Below are 19431 nucleotides of genomic sequence, written 5' to 3' on the forward strand. Positions count from 1 at the left end.
TGGAGAAAGGAATAAGAAATAAAAATAAAATCATTATTACAAAAAAAAAAAGGCAATAGTAACTCATCTAAAAGGTAGCCTTTCTTATCTCTTACAATGAAAACCATCTCAACCCATACATCTCTCTATAAAAAATGTTCTCATGGATATTTTACATTTCTTAAATTTCGTCTTGCCTAGCAGTGCCAGCAAATGGAAGTGTGGAGAACCTACAGCTCTCAGTTCACATGCTTGCATATGTGAACTCAGGGCAATCAGTATCATGAGGTCTCCAGCAGCACCTCACCAATCCATAAAATGTTTGTAACACAGTTCTGATTACCAACATGTATTCATCTGTCCTCTTAAAAACCCAGTTATATACCTTAGACTACATATACTGAATAGGTGTCCAAAATGCAGTTCATCATAGATTCAGATGAAAACAATTTGCGAACTCCCTCAATAATTGCACAAGCGTGCTAGGTGCAGAAGAGAATGAAGTAAAGAATGAAAATCTCAGAGACCAAGAGAAACAAAGAATAAAACAAGGCAGAGGTTGCCATATCTGGGCATCCACAGTCAATGAAGACAGAAGCTTCAAAGTTCTTGAGCATAGGCCAGAAGGGAAGACAGGCACAGAGACATGGTAGAATACACTAGTGGGATGTGAATGCCAGGCCCAACTCCTGTACTTCATCTAGAAGTAGAGAAAGGAAGTGCTTCTATGAGTGTGTAATAATATTTATGTAACAATTAGCAACTGTGCTAGGTTCAAGTTAGAGAAAAAGAGAAAGAATGCTGGGCAAAGTGGAAGACTGTTTTCCGGAGTTCCAAGGAGCTACGTAATGTGTTAAGGATTCACAAGCTACAATCAGATTAATGACAAGATCTAGGCCATGTGGCCAGCCTACTGGGCTGCTCGAGTGTGGGTTCTAGGGCCAAAATCAGGTGAGAGCCAGATCCATGCACAGAACCGTGGGAGGGAGGGAGGGAGGGAAGTCTAGGAAAGGCTAAGGTAGGGGTTTGGAAGAGGCTAAGGCTAGGACAGAGACGAAGGACATGGGCTCAAGAACAGAGTAGACAAGTGACAAAAGACAGGTAGAGAAGGTACAACAAGCAGAGATTGAGGCGCTCACCCTCCGGGCTTCACTCTGATACTTGACCGCCTTTTTGGTATCTGCCACAGCCCGTTCCACAAAGCCCACTGACTGGTCCATGTTGTTCTCAATGCGGTCAATCATGGCTCCCTTTCCCCAGATGCAAGATGTGGTGGCAACAGAAAGAGACAGAAAGAGAGGAGAGAGAAAGCGCAGCAGCAAACAAAATGGACTCTCTTGTCTGAAGACAGAAGGAAAACCTCACCTTCCGAGCCTGACCCTGATACTTCATGGCTCTTTTAGTTTCATCCCGTGCCTTCTCCACATGGTCCACTGTGTGCATGACATTCAACTCTATGTTATCTAACATCTCCCCCTAAAAAGAAGACACAAGTCACACCTGTTAACCCACATACACACACACACACACACACACACACACACACAAAATAGCCCAGCTAATGTGGGAAGGACTGTACAGTCTTCAGTGGCAAGGCGCATGCAGAAACCTTAGAGCACAGCCTTCCGTAGAGCAAACTTTCCCATTCCCCATGTAATGACCCATAATTCCCCAGTCCTCAACAGTGGTCACTCATTCAATAACTACTGGACTACTTCCATGAGTAATTATACCAGCCATCTGAAGCAGGTTTTCTAGGTGCTCAGTAACTACATGTAAATATACACAAAGGGACGCCCTCTCCCTCATTTTTCTTTAATGTTCTTATTTTTTAAGCATATAGGAATGAACCAAAATAAGAAAACCTCATATTTTTAGAATATCACCAGGATGCTGACCCATTCTTAGCCATTCAAGTTCACTCAGCCTAAGCTGGGTTTACTCACTCCTGTGAACCGAGTTTGCTCACTCCCGTGAACCGAGTTTGCTCACTACTGTGAACCGAGTTTGCTCACTCCCGTGAACTGAGTTTGCTCACTACCGTGAACCGAGTTTGCTCACTCCCGTGAACTGAGTTTGCTCACTACCGTGAACCGAGTTTGCTCACTACCGTGAACCGAGTTTGCTCACTACCGTGAACTGAGTTTGCTCACTCCCGTGAACTGAGTTTGCTCACTCCCGTGAACTGAGTTTGCTCACTACTGTGAACCGAGCTTGCTCACTACTGTGAACTGGTGCCCAGTACACAAAGGTATTACAGCAATTATCAGGTCGGCAACAGGAGAAGTACTTAAGTCCTTCAAGAGAAATTACCAAGCCCCTTAAGTAGCAGTGTTGGGGCTCCCCATGCTATTGGTTGTATCTTCCCCTCTAGACTCTTGTCTTTTAATAAGATCCTGATCATTTCCCAGCTTTTACTTCCTATCAAGGAAGTTTGGTCACTCCAGTTACTTCCTGGGAATCTATAGCTGAGCATTCCCTGTCACCCGCCTAGATCTTTCTCATTCCCTTTGCCTTGGGACTCTCAGAAAACCCAGCAAAGCACTTACCATCACTTGACTCAAACCAGATCCTCAGCAAGGCAGTGTGGTGGGAAAAAAAAAAAAGTGGGAATAGAGGGATTGAGAAAGGAGTCTCAAAGGCCAGAAAGGGAAAAGGAAGAAGAGTGCCAAAGGGCAAAGAACTCATGAACAACTGGTTAGCCTGTACTCAGGCTTCAACTACGGTCTGGGGTCTACCTACCAAGCAAGAGTTTCCAATTCTGTACCAATGGCTGAATAGCTGGAAGTTCCTGGTGAAAGCTGCTTAGCACCATGACCCTACATGACACCTAACTCTATCCCAAGAACTGGGGACCAACAATCTGACAGAAATGAATGTCATATGCAAGCAATATCGAATTCCACTCCCAAGCAGGCAAGCTTGGGGATGAATTGTCGAGAATCATAAGTGTTTTTATAGTCTTTCACTAAAATATTCTTTTAATAAGAAATTCTTCAATCATGTCTACTGTTGATTCTTAACAAAAGGTGCCAAAATGCTCAGGAAAAGAGAAGTATAAAAGCAAAACTAGAAAAATTAATTAACTTGCTTTTAACTTCTATGGTGAATTAGAGGAAAAGAAAAAGCTTTCAGTAAAATAGTTCATATCAAAAGACTGTCAAGGCATTGACTATAAGACCTCCTTTTTATTTTTTTAGGAAAGGTAGGTCTAGTGAATCCCAGGCTGCCTTTCAGATTTGTTCTGTATTAGAAGATAACCTTAAACTCCTGATCCCCCTGCCTCCATCTTCTAAGTGCTGTGATTATAGGTATATGCTGCTATTCTTGGTTTATGCAGACCTAGGCCAGAAGATAGCTTGGACCCAAGGCCTTATGAATGCTAAGCAGGCAGCCTATACTCAACTACACATTCCACAGCCAAAGAGCCCATGTCTTTAATTTTAAAAAGGGAAAGAAAACAGTGATAAGGCTGAGCAGACTAGGTTCTGTCATGACATGAAACTTCACTACTAACTAGAATCACTGTGAAAGTAAAGTACAGGCAAGAAAACAAGACTGAGGTGGCTCAAGGCGCCAGCACTCAAGAAGTAAAAATGCACACCTCTGCCTCAGACACTAGAATTCTGTTGCCCCATGGGGAAAATGCTCTATCCCCTGCCCCACCTGACCTCCAAAATGCCATTTCCGGTTCACAGGGAAATGCCTGCTTTCCCATACGCCAGCTACCTGATTTTCCACCAGCATGGCGATGTCCATAAACATGTCATGGAGCTCCTTGATGCTGCTCTCCAGCCTTACGATGTCCTTGTGCCGACCCTCAATCTCGCTGAGGGCTTGCTTGGAAATCTGGGAGTCAATGATCTACAACAGATCCCACACAGACAGACTGTCAACCACCCTAGTAACAGACCAGCCCTGCCCAGCCCTCAGAGTCCACAGAAGTTCCCTCCCCTGCAGAGCTGCAAGTGCAGCCCACATGGGCTCATCCCTGTCCACTGAAGCGAGTGCCTTGGTCGCTCACCCCAGAAGTGAAGATGGCTGGGTTGCCACTCTCCAACATCTCTTCCAGCTCCTCATCTGTTGTCTTCTTGCCAGCTTTGTAACAAAAGAGATGCATGAAATATAAGCTCAACGTACAACTCCACTTACAATTTCCTCCCAAACACTACCCCCCCCCCCCGCCAACAACCTCCTGACTCCAGTCCATCTTTAACATTATCGCAATAATCCCCACCCTAAGCACACACTCCAGCCCAACCACCGTACCACAGAGGCCAAGGGCCTCAGGACAGTGCACAGCCTGTGGGCAGCCCTCCTGCAACCTTACACTGCACCTTCAAACACACCCTCCGTCCAACTCTGGACAACTTGCCACTTCGAAACAAACACGTCTGTGTTTTCTTGATAGCGCCTTTGTTCACACAGCTTCTTTCACTTGAAGCCATTTGCCTTGTAGGGCCTATTCTTCCATATCACTAAATTCCCAAACAGTATAGCTTTATTAATTTTTTAATTCCTCACAGCAACTAGCACTACATCATTTTTCATAAATGTACTTTTTCATTTAACAGCAAAATGAGTTCTCAGGAGACCAACTATTTAGTGGGTTCCCCTGAAGGGAAGGGAAGAGCTGGATCCCATAAACAATAAAATTCCTTGGCTCAATATATGTGTCACTTTTCAACCCAGGATAGCATATTACAGATCTATCAATCCATAGCATTTGTTCTGTGTTGGAGTGCCAAATAGAATAAAGAAGGCACAAGCAGCAGGGTCATTGTTGCTTCTCCCAGGACTCAGGATGGACAACCACATAGCAGGAAAAGGTGGGGACAGACATGGACCGACTTCAAACACATACTAATTTCAAGCTGCCGTTGGATGCGCCCTTTGCTGCGTTCACGGAAGTCCACCTGAGCCTCATTGTACTTTGTCATCACCTCCACAAACTTCCGGGAGAGGACGGAGTGCTGTGGGAACAACGTTAAGTGAGTAGTCCCCCAGAGATGATTTAAACCTCTATCCCACCTTGATACAGCCTAGTCTGCAGCAGTCCTGAGCTTGGAACCAAAAGACCAAAATGCAGTTTTGTTTTCCTAGTCTGTAGGAAGCATCCACTGCCACTTTCAATGTGCAATCTCCATTACTCATTTCCTTCTTTACTGAACTCACGTGATAATAATTCTCAGTCAAAAAGAATTACTGAGAACCTGAGAGCCCAGTAGCATTTTCCACCATGACCTTGGCTACAGTTGTCGACTACGCTTCCCATAAGCAGTATGCCAAGTGACAACCTCAAGGTTTCTTGCTTACAATAAACATTTTCTCTCAACCGGCCTTAGTAATAACTTTTATTCCTTGCCCACCTCACAGCATCAAGCCTACTTATTCCTCTTTTTGCCAAACACACTACTACCATGTAAATTCAGACTAAATCATTACAAAAGTCTAACTCGGAACTTCCTAGCCTCTCGCCTCTTCCCCACTCATATCCAAAGGACTATCATATCCCCCTAGATGCTGTGTAGACTGAAACAAATGATGGGCAGTTACTGGATCAGCTCCAAATTCCCTCAACTAGTATTTAAAGACTTTTGGAGTGTAACACTATGTTATCTGCTGGAAATTTAGCATCTGCTACCCAACAACACACTCTTTTCTCAAGGTAGGGTATTCCCATTTCATCTGTCCTGAATTCATCCCAATGCTGCCACCAACACCATTTTCTGCTGCTGCCAACACACACACACACACACACACACACACACACACTCTCTCTCTCTCTCTCTCTCTCCTAATCACATTTCTTATTTCTCTCAAAAAAGAAAGCTCTGCCTCCTGAGCCTTTCTACACTGGTACTCCTGCTTACCCAAGGCCACCGCCAATTCACCATGAGATCTCTCAATGGTGTGCTGACCCTGGATTCGATTATGCCTTCTTACAATGCTTTTCTGCTATACAATATTTACTGCACCACTCAAACATCATGTGAGATTCCTCCCTCCTTTTTTTCCTGTTCCGTTTTTGTTTTTTTAATGTTCTCACACTATAGCTCAAGCAGGGTAGCCTTGAAGTCTCGGCAGTCCTCTTGCCTCCGACTCCAAAGTGTTGGGATTATGTGAGGCAGCCACCATGGCCAAGTTCTCATAGGACAAGGATCATGTTTTTGATGGCTCCAACGTGCCTGACTCCAAACTGGGTGACTATAACTAACAAACCTTAGAAGACATAATCAATTTCTTGACCTATAAAACAAGGCAGTGTTGAAGGTGCGCTCTGAAGAGTCTAGGGGAGTACTTTAGGGGCCTCCTTTAGAACATGAGAGAGGGCCAAAGGAGAACAATGGGCCCTGGCCACTGCCTCAGCCTGGATGGTTCCCCTTTCCCGGTTCCTCAAACTCAGTTCCAATACAATAGAATCTTGCTTTTTTAATGCACATGGTAAAAAAAAATAATAATTTTTTAAAAGTGGTGAAAATGATTGTTAAACCAGAAACAAAGTTACCTGGGACTTTCGTATCCGAAGGTCTGCAGATGACCGAACCTCATCTTCCTCAATGTGCTTCTCCATGCCTGCAGTGAGAGGGTTACTCTAGCAACATATCCATCCTTCCTTCTACAAAAGACCCTATTCTACACAGACCTACTTACCCATCCTCACACACAGAGGCTATGAAGATGGACAACAGGGAGATCCAATCACAAAAGATCAGCGTCCACCCCCACAAGCTACACACTTGACCTCATCAGCTTGTGCTAATGTCAGGTCTCAGCAACACAACTAACAGTTCAGTTCAGGTCACCAAGGGACTGAGACTTAAATCCCTACCCTGCCATGGACTAGCTGTGTGACAAGGGGGAAATCATGTAACTCTTTCATCCATCTGTCCTCTTGTTTATAAAACGGAAAAAGTAGCAACAGAGGCTGGGCACCCTTTGTGTGAAATGCTTAGAACCAGGAGGGTTTCCGATTTTGTCAAAATTGGGATATTTGCATATACATAATGTTAGGGCTGGCTCACAGGACACATTTGTGTTTCACAGATATGTTAGAGCTTAGAGATAATTTAGAACTACATTTTTAGTATACTTATGAGGCTTACTATGGAATTTTCTACTTACAGTGTCATGTGAATACTCAAAAAGTTTCAGATTTTGGAATATTTTGCATTTGAAAATTTTGGATTAAGTATGCTCAACCTGAATCTCTTTAAAATACCAAAGCAAAGATCGAACAAACTGCTTAACAAGGGGGCAGTCACATTAACGCTATTTTTGGAAGCTCTCTTCCCCTCACTATCCATTAAAGTAACTATTGTAATTTATTGGGGAGGGAAGAAAGAATAGGGATTTCCTCTCTGAGCAACAGCACATACTCAGCAAGTACTGTGACAGGAATATGGATTACAGCTGTGGAACTAAGCGAGCGCTTGAGGTCCCCGGGAGGATTCAAGCTATGAGAGTGACTTTACTGAACTGTGCTCCACAACCAGGAAGGGAAGCAGGAATGAGAAGGTCTGCACAGAGAAATGTCTGCTGACTGAATAGCAGACCCTGCGCCTATGTCTCTGCAGTTACCTCTCAAATGTACACACAGGTGCTAGGAAGCAGCAGGAGAGAACTGAAGGACTAAGCTAAAATGACCGACCACGCAGTGGTGGGACGCATACAATTACTCCCACTTCCTAACTGCAGTGCTGGGGTTTTCAACTACAGTGAGAACTCAAGAGGTGATAAATGTCTAAGGATACAGAAGGTCAGTCCAGAGACAGTGCCCACGCCTCCAGTGAAAACAGAACAAGTAGTGTCACTTATTGGCAGGTGAGAGGTGGGCCCTGAGAGGCTGTCTCTGTCTGTGGTGGAGACCGGCTTATTTCTGTGTTCCCGTCTTACTCTTCAGCTTGTTCCGGACGTTGTTGGCCCTTTTCTTGATCTCAGTTGTGAGCTGTTCAAGGTCATCTTTGGTTTCTGGGTAAACATAAGAGGCAGGCTCAGTTAGAAAAGAGGGCAAATTGCTCTGCAAGCTACATCAGTCAGCAGTTGAGGCAGAAACTCTCAGATGCCCGCTGCCACTTCAGTGCTCATCTCAATGTGCTTTTTAGAATCTACCACTATAGTCACAAAGATTTTCTTTTTCCTTTTTTAAAGCATTTTCAGACTAAGGAAATAGCATAGTGGTGGATCACATGCTTAGCATGCACCAAACCCTGGGTACAATCCGTAACATCCAAAATAAAATTATTAATTAACTAAATTAAAAGACATCCTTAGGTACCCTATTCCAGACCTAAAGAACCAAATACAGGGTTAGAGCATAGGATTTGCTTTTTTAAAACAAGCCTCCTCAATCCAAGTCATGCTTTTAGAGGACTTAACTTGTTTACCATGTGAGCTCAATCTCAGGAGATAGGAGAGGATTCCGTGGAAGTTCTGGGGAAAAGAAACGTCAACCAAAGCCCATTAATGTAAATAAGGCAAGTATTTATGATGTGCCTACTACATGCCCAGAGCTGTCCCAGCTGATGCATGCATGGAGCACTGTACTCATGGTGGGAATATGGACCAAAATTAACAATGGCTACAACCATTCATTCCAGAACCATCCTTTGGTACCTCCACCCTTGGAACTGAGCGAGAAATTAAGGGACCAAAGAGGAGATATAGATTCACAGCCATCAAGGAGCTGGGCCTGGCAGGGAATGAGGAGGGAGTTCATCGGAAGTCTTGCTATGTAGCAGTTCTGAGGACGGTGTGCATGGGATGGCTACGAAGAAACCCTAACACAGCCTCAAGGAACTTGGAAGAGCCCCTAAGGGCAGAGATAGTAGAACTGAGCCTCAACAAAAACTATAGGTTAGCAAATGGTTAAAAAAAATTAGTTAGAAAGAGAGAGAGAGAGACAGACTACAGCTTAGCTAGGTAGCCAAGGAGAGTAAGCAGGACTCACAAGAAGAAGGAATGATATATAAAGAGCATGCGGAACAAGGAATGTTTGAGGTTTAGTCAGAGGTTAATGTGAGGAAAATCAGCAGGCTGGGGAGGAGTGGCAGGGGAAAGGTGGAGAGGAAGGTGGCAACATGAGGGGACGATTCCCATATGCTCTGCTGAAGTGTTCTGGTTTTAATTGGAAAGTAAATAGTCACTTTTCTTAGGAACGTAAATACAGTGCTAAACTGTAGTCCCCAAATATAGAACAAAAGTTTGCCTCGGCAGCAGTGACACATGCAAGGTAAGAAACAGAAGGGACTTACACTAACCATTCCAGAATACTCATAAGGAAAAGAGGGAATAAAAATGTCCTTCATCTGGGAGGATTCTGGAAGAGGGCCTGAAAGTGAACTTGAGTCAGAAGAACACAAACCAAGACACAAAGCTGGGATGGAGCCTGGGGTGTGTGAGGAGCACTAAGAGGCCCTGCTAGTCAGGAGAGGTACAAGCTGCAAAATAGAAGAGGCTGGCCAATGGTTCCAGTGGGACTATGAAGAAAAGAGCTGGTAGAGACTGGGAATAAGAGCTTAGAAATGTCGTGTGTGTGTGTGTGTGTGTGTGTGTGAGAGAGAGAGAGAGAGAGAGAGAGAGAGAGAGAGAGAGAGAGAGAGAAGAAGAAGAAGAAGAAGAAGAAGAAGAAGAAGAAGAAGAAGAAGAAGAAGGAGGAGGAGGAGGAGGAGGAGGAGGAGGAGGAGGAGGAGGAGGAGGTGGTGGTGGTGGTGGAGGAGGAGAAGGGGGAGGAGGAGGAGGAAAAGGAGAAGGAGAAGAAAAGTATGAGGAGGAGTGAGGGGGAGAGAGAGAGAGGGAAGGGGGAGAGAGGGAAGAAGAGAGAGAAGGCAGGGAGGGGGGAAGAAGAGAGGGAAGTGAGGGAGAAAGGGAGGAAGAGAGAGGGGGAAGGGAAAGAGGGAGGAAGGGAGAGAGGGGAAAGGAAGGGAGGGGAGGGGAGAGGGAGGGAGGTGAGATGTGATATCATATGTGCATTAGCACAAGGGAATGTATATGCTCCCCTACTATCCCCAGAGCAGAGGAAAGCAAGCCTGTCTCAGCCCCAATGCCAAGGGTCAATACAGTAACTCAACTCGGTCAACACTCACTTGGCTCTGGGATCGGTGCAGAGAGAATGATACTGTAGAGTTTCTTAGCTTCCTCTACATGCTCCGAGATCTTGTCAATGTTGAGCCGTGTTTCCTCGATCTATAATCAAAAAGACAACAGCCTTCACCATCAAAGAGGGAAAATATGTCCACTTCTGAAAGGAATGCTTAGCAGAGCTTCCTGCTGCAAGCTGTCTACCTTCTGTGTTTGTGGAAGAGCATTAACAAATCTCCAGCGGCCCAGGGGGTGCCATCTCCATTGTCCAGTAAATTAGTCCATAAAGAACAGTCATTAGAATACACACTTCTCCCCTCCACACTCAGCTTAAGGGAACCGGTGGAGACAACCAGGAGAATTAACTGCAAACAGTATGAGGAAGAGGCCCCAAGTGCAAGTAGGAGAGGATGAGGATGGGGCAGGGAGGAAGGAAAGCAGTCAAAGAGAACGGAGCAAACAGAAAGTGAAAACCAGAAAAAGGAGTAAGAGAGAAGAGAGGCAGATGAAGGAGACAGGGGCTAGGGGAAAGAGACTCGGCAAGGTCACATCAGAAAACAGCCAGGTTCCTCCTGGACACAGGTTTCTGTGACCCAACACTTACAAGCTAACCCCAGCGCTGATCAGAACCCAGAATTACAGCCTTGGGCCACTTCTGCACCTTCAGGTGTGTGCCATAGAGCATTCTGGTTTATGACAGAACAGCATCAGAGAACAGTGCTGCATGAGCACTAAGAAAATGTCCCTCCGCTCCTTCACAGGCACCAGCTGTCTGGGCACCATGGGCCCTGAAGCAGATCACATTAGGGACAGCAGATACAGAAGAGACCTCAGCCCCCAATGTGCCTATCTGTCTTATCCCAAAGTGAAGAGGACATTAGCACTGCAACAATTAACCAACAAGAATACACTGACACCATACAATCTTAATGTATGGAATGCAGACTCGATACATAGGTGGTGTCCAGTGCCCCTTTTTTCCAATGGATGGGTCATGTCTTTTTAAAAACCTATAAAGTGCTCCAAAAACATAGCAAAGATCAAGCTTGTCCTTTCTATCCTTCACATCAGCGTTTTTGCCACTCAAAGGATTTTTTCCACTCTACTAATACGCTGGCTTCGATGTACCATAGTTTCACTGTATGATCATTGCTTAAAGATGTAAAATAAAATATTAATGTGATCATATTAGAGTATAAATAACCATATACAACTACTCAAGTTATACAGCATTTTAATAGTTAACAAAAGATTTAAGAGTACATTAGTATTATTATTCATATTGGAAAAGTAAAGTTTAATAAGTTATAGGTTGTACCAGGTGAGATCACATATGTTATTGCCTGTGAACACTGGTGGTCTCTAGACCACCTGCCCCTGCCCTTCTCTTTTCTCTCTTGAGCTTTGAGTCAGTTTTTTCTTGAAAATGTTCATCTTCCTGAAGGATGAATTTCTGAACTTCAGAGTATCTCTTAGTGAGAGCTACATGTGATTTCCTCTGGTGCATTCACCAGATCATCAAACAAATCATGGGCTGGCAGAAGCTGTGTAGGAACTGAGAAGTACTTAATCGTCAACGCATGTGCTTGACATTACCCCACTCTATTATATATTTAGTCAGTGCTCGGCCCTTTGCAGTCATTTTGTGAGATCACCATCAAACGAACTGAAGCAGAGGCTTCAAACCAACCTTCAAACAAGAGGAAACTGAGGTTTGAACCAAGCATCCAGACCCTGTCTCCTCAACCAGGTAAGGACCACAGACCCCATCTCTGTTAAGCTCAGGTACATTTATTCACCCCAAATCAGGTTGATGTGCATGTCCAACCCATATCCTGTAAGACTAGTTCTGCAAAGCATTGCTGCACGTCTGTAGACCCAGCATTGATGGGCAAAAACAGACAGCGCTTGAAAGTACTGGCAAGCAAGACCAGCCAAAACAGTGAGTTTCTGGTTCAGTAAGAGCCCCTATCTGAATACTATAGTAAGCAGAGAATGACAAAGAATGACACTCACATCCTGCTTATACATGCATGTTCATGAATGTGCACTCATATGTATACATATGAGAGAGAGAGAGAGAGAGAGAGAGAGAGAGAGAGAGAGAGAGAGAGAGAGAACACATTGGTTACAGCAGCATTTTGCAAAGATCATGCTGTACCTCACTTCTCTGTCTGACCACAACTCCCTATCAGAAGTACACAGTGTATAGAAGCATTGCTGATGGGTTGGGGAAAACCCAAAAGTGAGTTTTTCAAATCACCACTAAATTCAAGGCTAGTTCATCTCCAGTGCCCTTTAACTACATATTGATTTTCAGACTATATCCCAATGATATGTCAACAATATGAGACTCTATGTGATACAATTAAACCACACACACACTAGCAAGCAGAGCAGGTTCAGGGTTCAGCTCCACCTCTTAGCAGTTTTATGACCTTGAACAAGCTTACACCACGTCAAGTACATAATGAATGTTAAATGATAACACTAAACACAAACAGCAGTAATAACCTCTCATTTTTTATATGCCATACACCTTTAAAAGTATGTCTTGTTTAATCCTACAGCAATCCGAGTGTCCCCAGTAGCCACTTACAGATACCTAAGGACATCAGGTCACCCACTCTTGATGGTAGGTGCTGCCAATTAAAATGACCACATGATACTAACCAGGCTCATCTAACTGAAAGGAAGAAGTTGTTTTTGTCTTTTTCCATTTCCATACATATATGTGTGTTATGTGTACGCGTGTCTGCAAGTGTATGAGCACATATGGGCATGTCTTAGTTAGGATTTTATTGCTGTGAAGACATACTATGGCCAAGGCAACTCATAAAAGCAAACATTTAACTAGGGCTGGCTGCACTTTCAGAAGTTCAGTCCATTATCATCAGGAGATATAATGCATGGCCCCACGAGGGCAGACTTGGTGCTGGAAGAGCCAAGAGCTGTACATCTTAATCTGAAGGCAGCCAGGAGGAGACTGTCTCTGCAAGCAGCCAGGAAGAAGGTCTGGATCACACTGGCCAAACTTGAGTGTGAGTGTGTGCGTGCATGTATAACTTTAAAGCCCCGCCTCCACAATGACACACTTACTCCCGAGTCTATACCTCCTCCTCCTCCAGTAAGGCCATATCTCCTAACAGTGCCACTTCCCATAGGCCAAGCATATTCAGACCAGTACAGGGAACAAATGTGCATGTGGGAACATGTATAGACGCCTGCGATTGATGTTGGGAATCACCTTCAACCCCGAAAGCACCTTATTCATTGAGGCAGGGTCACTCAGGCAAATTTTGTATTCGTGGACACAGCTACCTGCTCTAGGGATCCCCCATCTCTGCTCCCTGAGGCTGAAATTACAGGTGGAAATCATGCCTACTTGGCATTTACATGGATCCTGAGAATCTGAACCCTATCTTCACACTTGTGTGTCAAGTGCTTTAACCACCAAGCCATCTCTCTATAGCAGGCATAATGGCTTCTTCCCCTGGACCTAATTCTCCAGTGGAATTGAATTAGAAAACAGAAACCAGAGAAAGGCCTAGCAGACTGTGGCTGGGTGAGGTGAAAGGAAATGCAAAATGTTTTACTGATTCTGCTTAAAAATTAGTTTCTGCCAAGACTTCACGCAGCAACTGATGGGAAAAGATGCAAAGTCCCACAGCCAAACATTAGGTGGAGCTTAGGGAGTCCTGTTGAGGATGGGAAGGAAGGATTAGAGGAATGAGAGGGGTCAGGGACACCACAAAAACAAAGTACACAAAGTACACAGAGTCAACTGGCTGGGGCTCATGGGAACTTAAGAGATCAGGGCAACTGTAGGGGTCTGACCCAAGTCCCCATTTATGTCATGGCTGAGTAGCTTAGTGTCCTTGTGGAAATCCTCACAGAGGGAGTAGGGTTGTCCCTGACTCATTTGCCTGTTTGTGGAGCCCTTTTTCTCCTACTGGGTTGCCTTGCCCAGCCTTGATGAAATGGTATGTGCCAGGTCTTATTGTTATGCCATGTCTGGTTGTCCTTTTCTAAGGAGAGGCAGGGAGGGAGAAGGAGACCTGGGGGAGAATGGAGTGGGGCTAAAAAGGCTGGAGGTGGGGAGGGTGAGGAAACTGTTGTCAGGATGTAATATATGAGAGAAGGAAAAAAATAGAGTAAAATAAAATAATTTAAAAAATTAATCTCTGCCTCTCCTAAACTTCCAAGTCCCTAAAGGATTTTATCAAGACTTAGTGTTCCAACTTCTCTTTATGAGTGAAAAGAATGACCTCAGAGTTGTGCTGACCAATAAAAACAAGTTTTCTAAGACAATATTCTCAAATCAACCAAGTTGAAACACCAATCTTCCCCAATCAGAATGTCAATCATAAAAAGAACAAGGTGAATAAGGAGATGCAGTGTTGATGGGAATGTGGTTAGCATAGCCACTATGGAAATCAGTATGGAGGATCCTCAAAAAGCTAAAATCAGACTTGTGCGTGACCCAGCTACACCACTCCTACAAATACACCTGAAGGAAATGATGTCAGCATGCAGCAGAGACACTGCACACCCATTTTTACTGCTGCAATATTCACAATTACCAAGATATAGAATCAGCCCAAGTATCTGTGACCTAATAAATGGATTTAAAATGTATGCATATAAGAACATTATTGAGACAGAAAGAATAAAATATTGTCATTTGTAGGAAAGTGGATGGAACTAGAGTTTATCATGTTAAGGGGGGAAAATCATGTTAAAACAGTCTCAGAAAGTCAAGTAGGTATATTTTTTTCTCATACAGAATTTACACACGTGTACACATGCCCGTGCGTGTGCATACACACGCATACACACACACACCATGAAAATAGGTGAGTCACTAGTAAGAACTTAAAAGAGGGACCACAGTAGAAAGCAGTGAGGACAGAGGCTTCAAGCAGGGCACAGTATACACATATATGACATATAAATCTTCTAATCTGTATAATATATACATTTTTAATGTAGTTCCCAGCAATAAAGAACAAAGTGCAGAAAAGTAGGTGGGAAAGACAGGTCAAAAGCAAATTGCCAAATGACTAGCCAAAACTTCCCGCCTCTTCCAATAGAAAGAGCCTAGAAATCAGAATCTACCAGCTTGCCTACCCACCTCGAATGCAATACCCTACTGAAAGAGTTAACAAGTTCTTAACCCACTGGATTTGACTCTAGTGCCTAGATTTCCACATTACAATTACTTTGAAAGGTCCTAGCTCTAACAAAACTCAAACCGAAACAGCCAATCCCTGTGCTTCAAAATTAGTCCCTCTGTATCTCCTACTGCTCCATCTACACACACCCTTGCCTAACCCCCACCTCCACCCCTGCCCCAGCCTAGCTCTGGAGAACGCTGGATGTTAAGTGAAGATCACTTCAAATGTTAGGACTGCATTTCTCATCTCAGACTACTTGATAGACCTCATGGTACCAAACACAAAGGGTCACTCTGTAAATGTCTGTTTAATCAACATATGGCTACAATTAACTTCAAGAAATAAGCATGCTTGAGGCTGTGGGAAATGGTCCAGTTGGTAAAGCATTTGTCTTGTAAACTTAAGAGGCTGAATTCAATTCCTAAAACCCAGATACAAACACAAGGTATAGAGGTATCTCTATAATCCTAGCACTGGAAAGGCAGGGACAGGTGGATCCCTGACCAGCCAGTGCAGCCTAACTGGTGAGTTCTGTGCCATGGGCCTTGGTGTGGCACAGCCTTGAGAACTATGTGTCCTGAGGACTTTATGCTGTAATGGAATTCTGCTCTGCTTGCATTCCTCTTACTCTAAGAGTTATATGAAAACTTTAAGGGGGCTTCCAGTCCCTCACTGGGCAGTATCTCTGGCATTCGCAATATTAATGTTTGATCTCTTTCAGGCATTGCTGCTGGAGCAGGTTATGATTCTATCACCACCCTAGAGAAGAATTTAGAGATGGACATTGTCAACAGTGACCACCACCCTTAGAAAACACTTGGAAAAATAAAGTTGTTAGTGAAGCTAGGTTGAGATGTTTTTACTACTGGCTCTGATATAAAATATCTTACGGAACAATATGAAGTTCAGAAAGACACACACACTCTTACGAGTTAAGCTAGGGACCTTTTATGATCAGGGAACAAGAACAATGGCAGCACTGGCTGACGTGACTCTCACTGAGGCTGGACTGGTGATAATTGATTTCTTTTTTTTTTATTACATATTTTCCTCAATTACATTTCCAATGCTATCCCAAAAGTCCCCCATACCCTCCCCCCCACTTCCCTACCCACCCATTCCCATTTTTTTGGCCCTGGCATCCCCCTGTACTGGGGCATATACAGTTTGCGTGTCCAATGGGCCTCTCTTTCCAGTGATGGCCGACTAGGCCATCTTTTGATACATATGCAGCTAGAGTCAAGAGCTCCGGGGTACTGGTTAGTTCATAATGTTGTTCCACCTATAGGGTTGCAGATCCCTTTAGCTCCTTGGGTACTTTCTCTAGCTCCTCCATTGGGAGCCCTGTGCTCCATCCAATAGCTGACTGTGAGCATCCACTTCTGTGTTTGCTAGGCCCTGGCATAGTCTCACAAGAGCTACATCTGGATCCTTTCGATAAAATCTTGCTAGTGTATGCAATGGTGTCAGCGTTTGGAAGCTGATTATGGGGTGGATCCCTGGGTATGGCAGTCTTTAGATGGTCCATCCTTTCGTCTCAGCTCCAAACTTTGTCTCTGTAACTCCTTCCATGGGTGTTTTGTTCCCAATTCTAAGGAGGGGCATAGTGTCCACACTTCAGTCTTCATTCTTCTTGAGTTTCATGTGTTTAGCAAATTGTATTTTATATCTTGGGTATCCTAGGTTTTGGGGATAATTGATTTCTTATACCCATTTTTGCCCTCAGCTTCCTGATAAGATTTATTAAGAATTGTTGATGAGGAGATGTGCATTTTGAGGACTTAACACATATATGACTGATTTTTATATAAAAATTTAAATCTGTGATTCTTTTTAAGATTTTTACAAGATTAGTTTTAAAGATAAATAATAAAATAATTACCTCTTTCTTCATAACTGTAAATTGCTGCCTGCCAGTAAGAGAAACTGGCTGAGAAAACTCCCTTGCTTGCTTACACTTTGTTAATCAATAACAAGTTGCTTGATTATGGATTATGTGTGTTTTTCAGAATAACTGTACTATGCAATGTTATTTCTTGTAAAGGTATCAGAAAACACATTGTTTTTTATAACCATTCACTAGAAGAAAACTAACATATAATCACATTATAATTGTATACTGCTTGAAAGATTCTGCTGGGATATACGTTATGGAAGAAAGAATAAAGGATGGTGTGGCTGGAACATTGCTTCTCCCATATACATCAACTCTCTCTCTCTGTGTGTGTGTGTGTGTGTGTGTGTGTGTGTGTGTGTGTGTGTGTGTGTGTGTGAAGTTTGGGTGAATGGATGAATGGGGGTTAGAACATTACTCCTTCCACCAACTGTGTGTTTTTATGTATGTATATATGAACTACTTGGAGCCAGCTTGCTGGAGCTTTGCTCTAAACATTCTGTGTGCCAGTATGTATATGTCTATCTGTAGGTCTGTATACATGTACTATGTGTGTATGTATATATGCATGTATATTTGTGTGTATGAAGTTATTGGATTCTGCCTTTTGTTTCATCCACTCAGTGTGTGTGTGTGTGTGTCTGTGTGTGTCTGTGTTTGTCTGTGTGGTCTGTGTGTGTGTGAATTTTCTTTCTTTCCTTCTCTTTCTCGCTGACCTGGAGGAGTTAAAAGATTTCATAGTTTTTTCCCTGGCCACGGAGAATGCCAGCCCCAGTAAATTAAGCTTTGTTCCTTCAGAAAAAAACTCTGCTGAGCAGCTTCTCTAATCACTGGCTGCCTTTGGCAGCAACCCCTGTAGGTACCTGGATCTACCCCAGTTAGCCCCTCTAAGCACTGAGCCCCAACAGCTGCCTGCTCAGTTTACCCACCACATGGATGCCAAAGCCACTCATTGGCAGAGAACCCCAGCAAAACCCAATGATGCTAGTAGCCTGAGCTCATACTTCTAAGCTAAAAAAAAATCACAGCAAGCACATCTATTATCTACAGGCTGTCCCAAAGTGCAGTCACTTAACCTCCTTAATAAAAGTCTCAGGTCTGTGAAGAACCAAACACTGAGAGAGCCTAGTAAAGCAAATTTCTTCACTGTGGGACTTCCTGGAGCCTTTAGAAAGATAATGTGCATTCTAAATCTATGAGAGAGGGCCAGCAAGATGGTCCACTTGGTAAAGACATTTCCATCACCCAAGCCAGATCCCTGGGACACACCTGGCCAGGGAGAGTCAACTCCATCAAGTCATCTTCTAAAACTACACATGCACGCACACACACACACACACACACACACACACACACACAGACACACACACACACACACACACACAGACAAACACACACACACAGACACACAGACACACACAGACACGCACAGACACACAGACACACACAGACACGCACGCACACACACACACACACAGACACGCACGCACACACACACAGACACACACACACACACACACACACACACACAGACACACACACACACACACACACACAGACACACACACACACACAGACACACAAACACACACACAGACACACACACACACACACACAGACACACACACACACACACACACACACACACAGACACACACACACACACAGACACACACAGAGACACACACACACAGACACACACACACACAGACACACACACACACACACACACACAGACACACACAATAAATAAATGTAGCTCACAAGGGCTCATGGCATCTCACACTGCTATCCAGAGTGAACACTCTTACTGAGCCAACAGCCACAACCAACCCTGACCTGTTGTTTATTAACAGTCCCTGGCTGTGCCTGGGCAGCAATGTGGTCATCTCTAGAGGATGTATTATGCCAGGTTCTATGGCAACCCCGGTGATCTTATCTCTCTATGAAGACTTACACTGTATCCCTTCTGACAAAGGATGGTCATGACCATGTACCCAGTACCAACCAGGAAAACAGACGCAACCCTTTACTCAGAGACCAAAGCCCACCATCTTCCTAACGTGCAAGGAATGCAGCCTCTTAGGGACCCTCCTGTGGTTCAGGAAAAGAGAGAACAGAGGTACTAGAGAAGATTCCTCATCATAGAGAAGATATTCCTTACTGAATGCGAGTCACCAGGGAAAGACTGTAGTGACCGAAGACGTCTTCTGACATCAACTCAGGTCCACCTCCACCACTGAACAAGAGCACTGTCTTCCACTGTCCACAAAGTAGAACAACACAAGTGTTGTTTGACCT

The 19431-nt window shown here is 44.0% G+C and overlaps 1 protein-coding gene across 16 annotated transcripts in view; it reads right to left on the reverse strand.

The window, feature by feature from the left end:
• Stx3 (syntaxin 3) overlaps nt 1–19431 on the reverse strand; it is a 46452-nt gene that overhangs the window by 6564 nt on the left and 20457 nt on the right. For 4 of the 16 annotated variants that reach the window (XR_001782567.2, XR_003952771.1, XR_001782569.2 and 1 more), the window contains exons 3-9: nt 10065–10164; nt 7876–7950; nt 6488–6555; nt 4844–4952; nt 4004–4077; nt 3709–3843; nt 1345–1455 (exon numbers count right to left, since the gene is read on the reverse strand). Coding sequence is in view for 6 of the 16 variants with exons in the window: in NM_152220.2 (NP_689344.1) it covers nt 1345–1455; nt 3709–3843; nt 4004–4077; nt 4844–4952; nt 6488–6555; nt 7876–7950; nt 10065–10164 (672 nt within the window). In the remaining 10 variants the exon portion in view is untranslated. Of the gene's footprint in view, nt 1–5; nt 1456–2528; nt 3844–4003; nt 4078–4843; nt 4953–6487; nt 6556–7875; nt 7951–8366; nt 8413–10064; nt 10165–19431 lie in introns of those variants that run through there. The other 12 variants (XR_003952773.1, XR_003952775.1, NR_153434.1 and 9 more) reach the window with 11 other exon arrangements.

Source organism: Mus musculus, chromosome 19, assembly GCF_000001635.26.
Source record: "Mus musculus strain C57BL/6J chromosome 19, GRCm38.p6 C57BL/6J".
Lineage (NCBI taxonomy): Eukaryota > Metazoa > Chordata > Mammalia > Rodentia > Muridae > Mus > Mus musculus.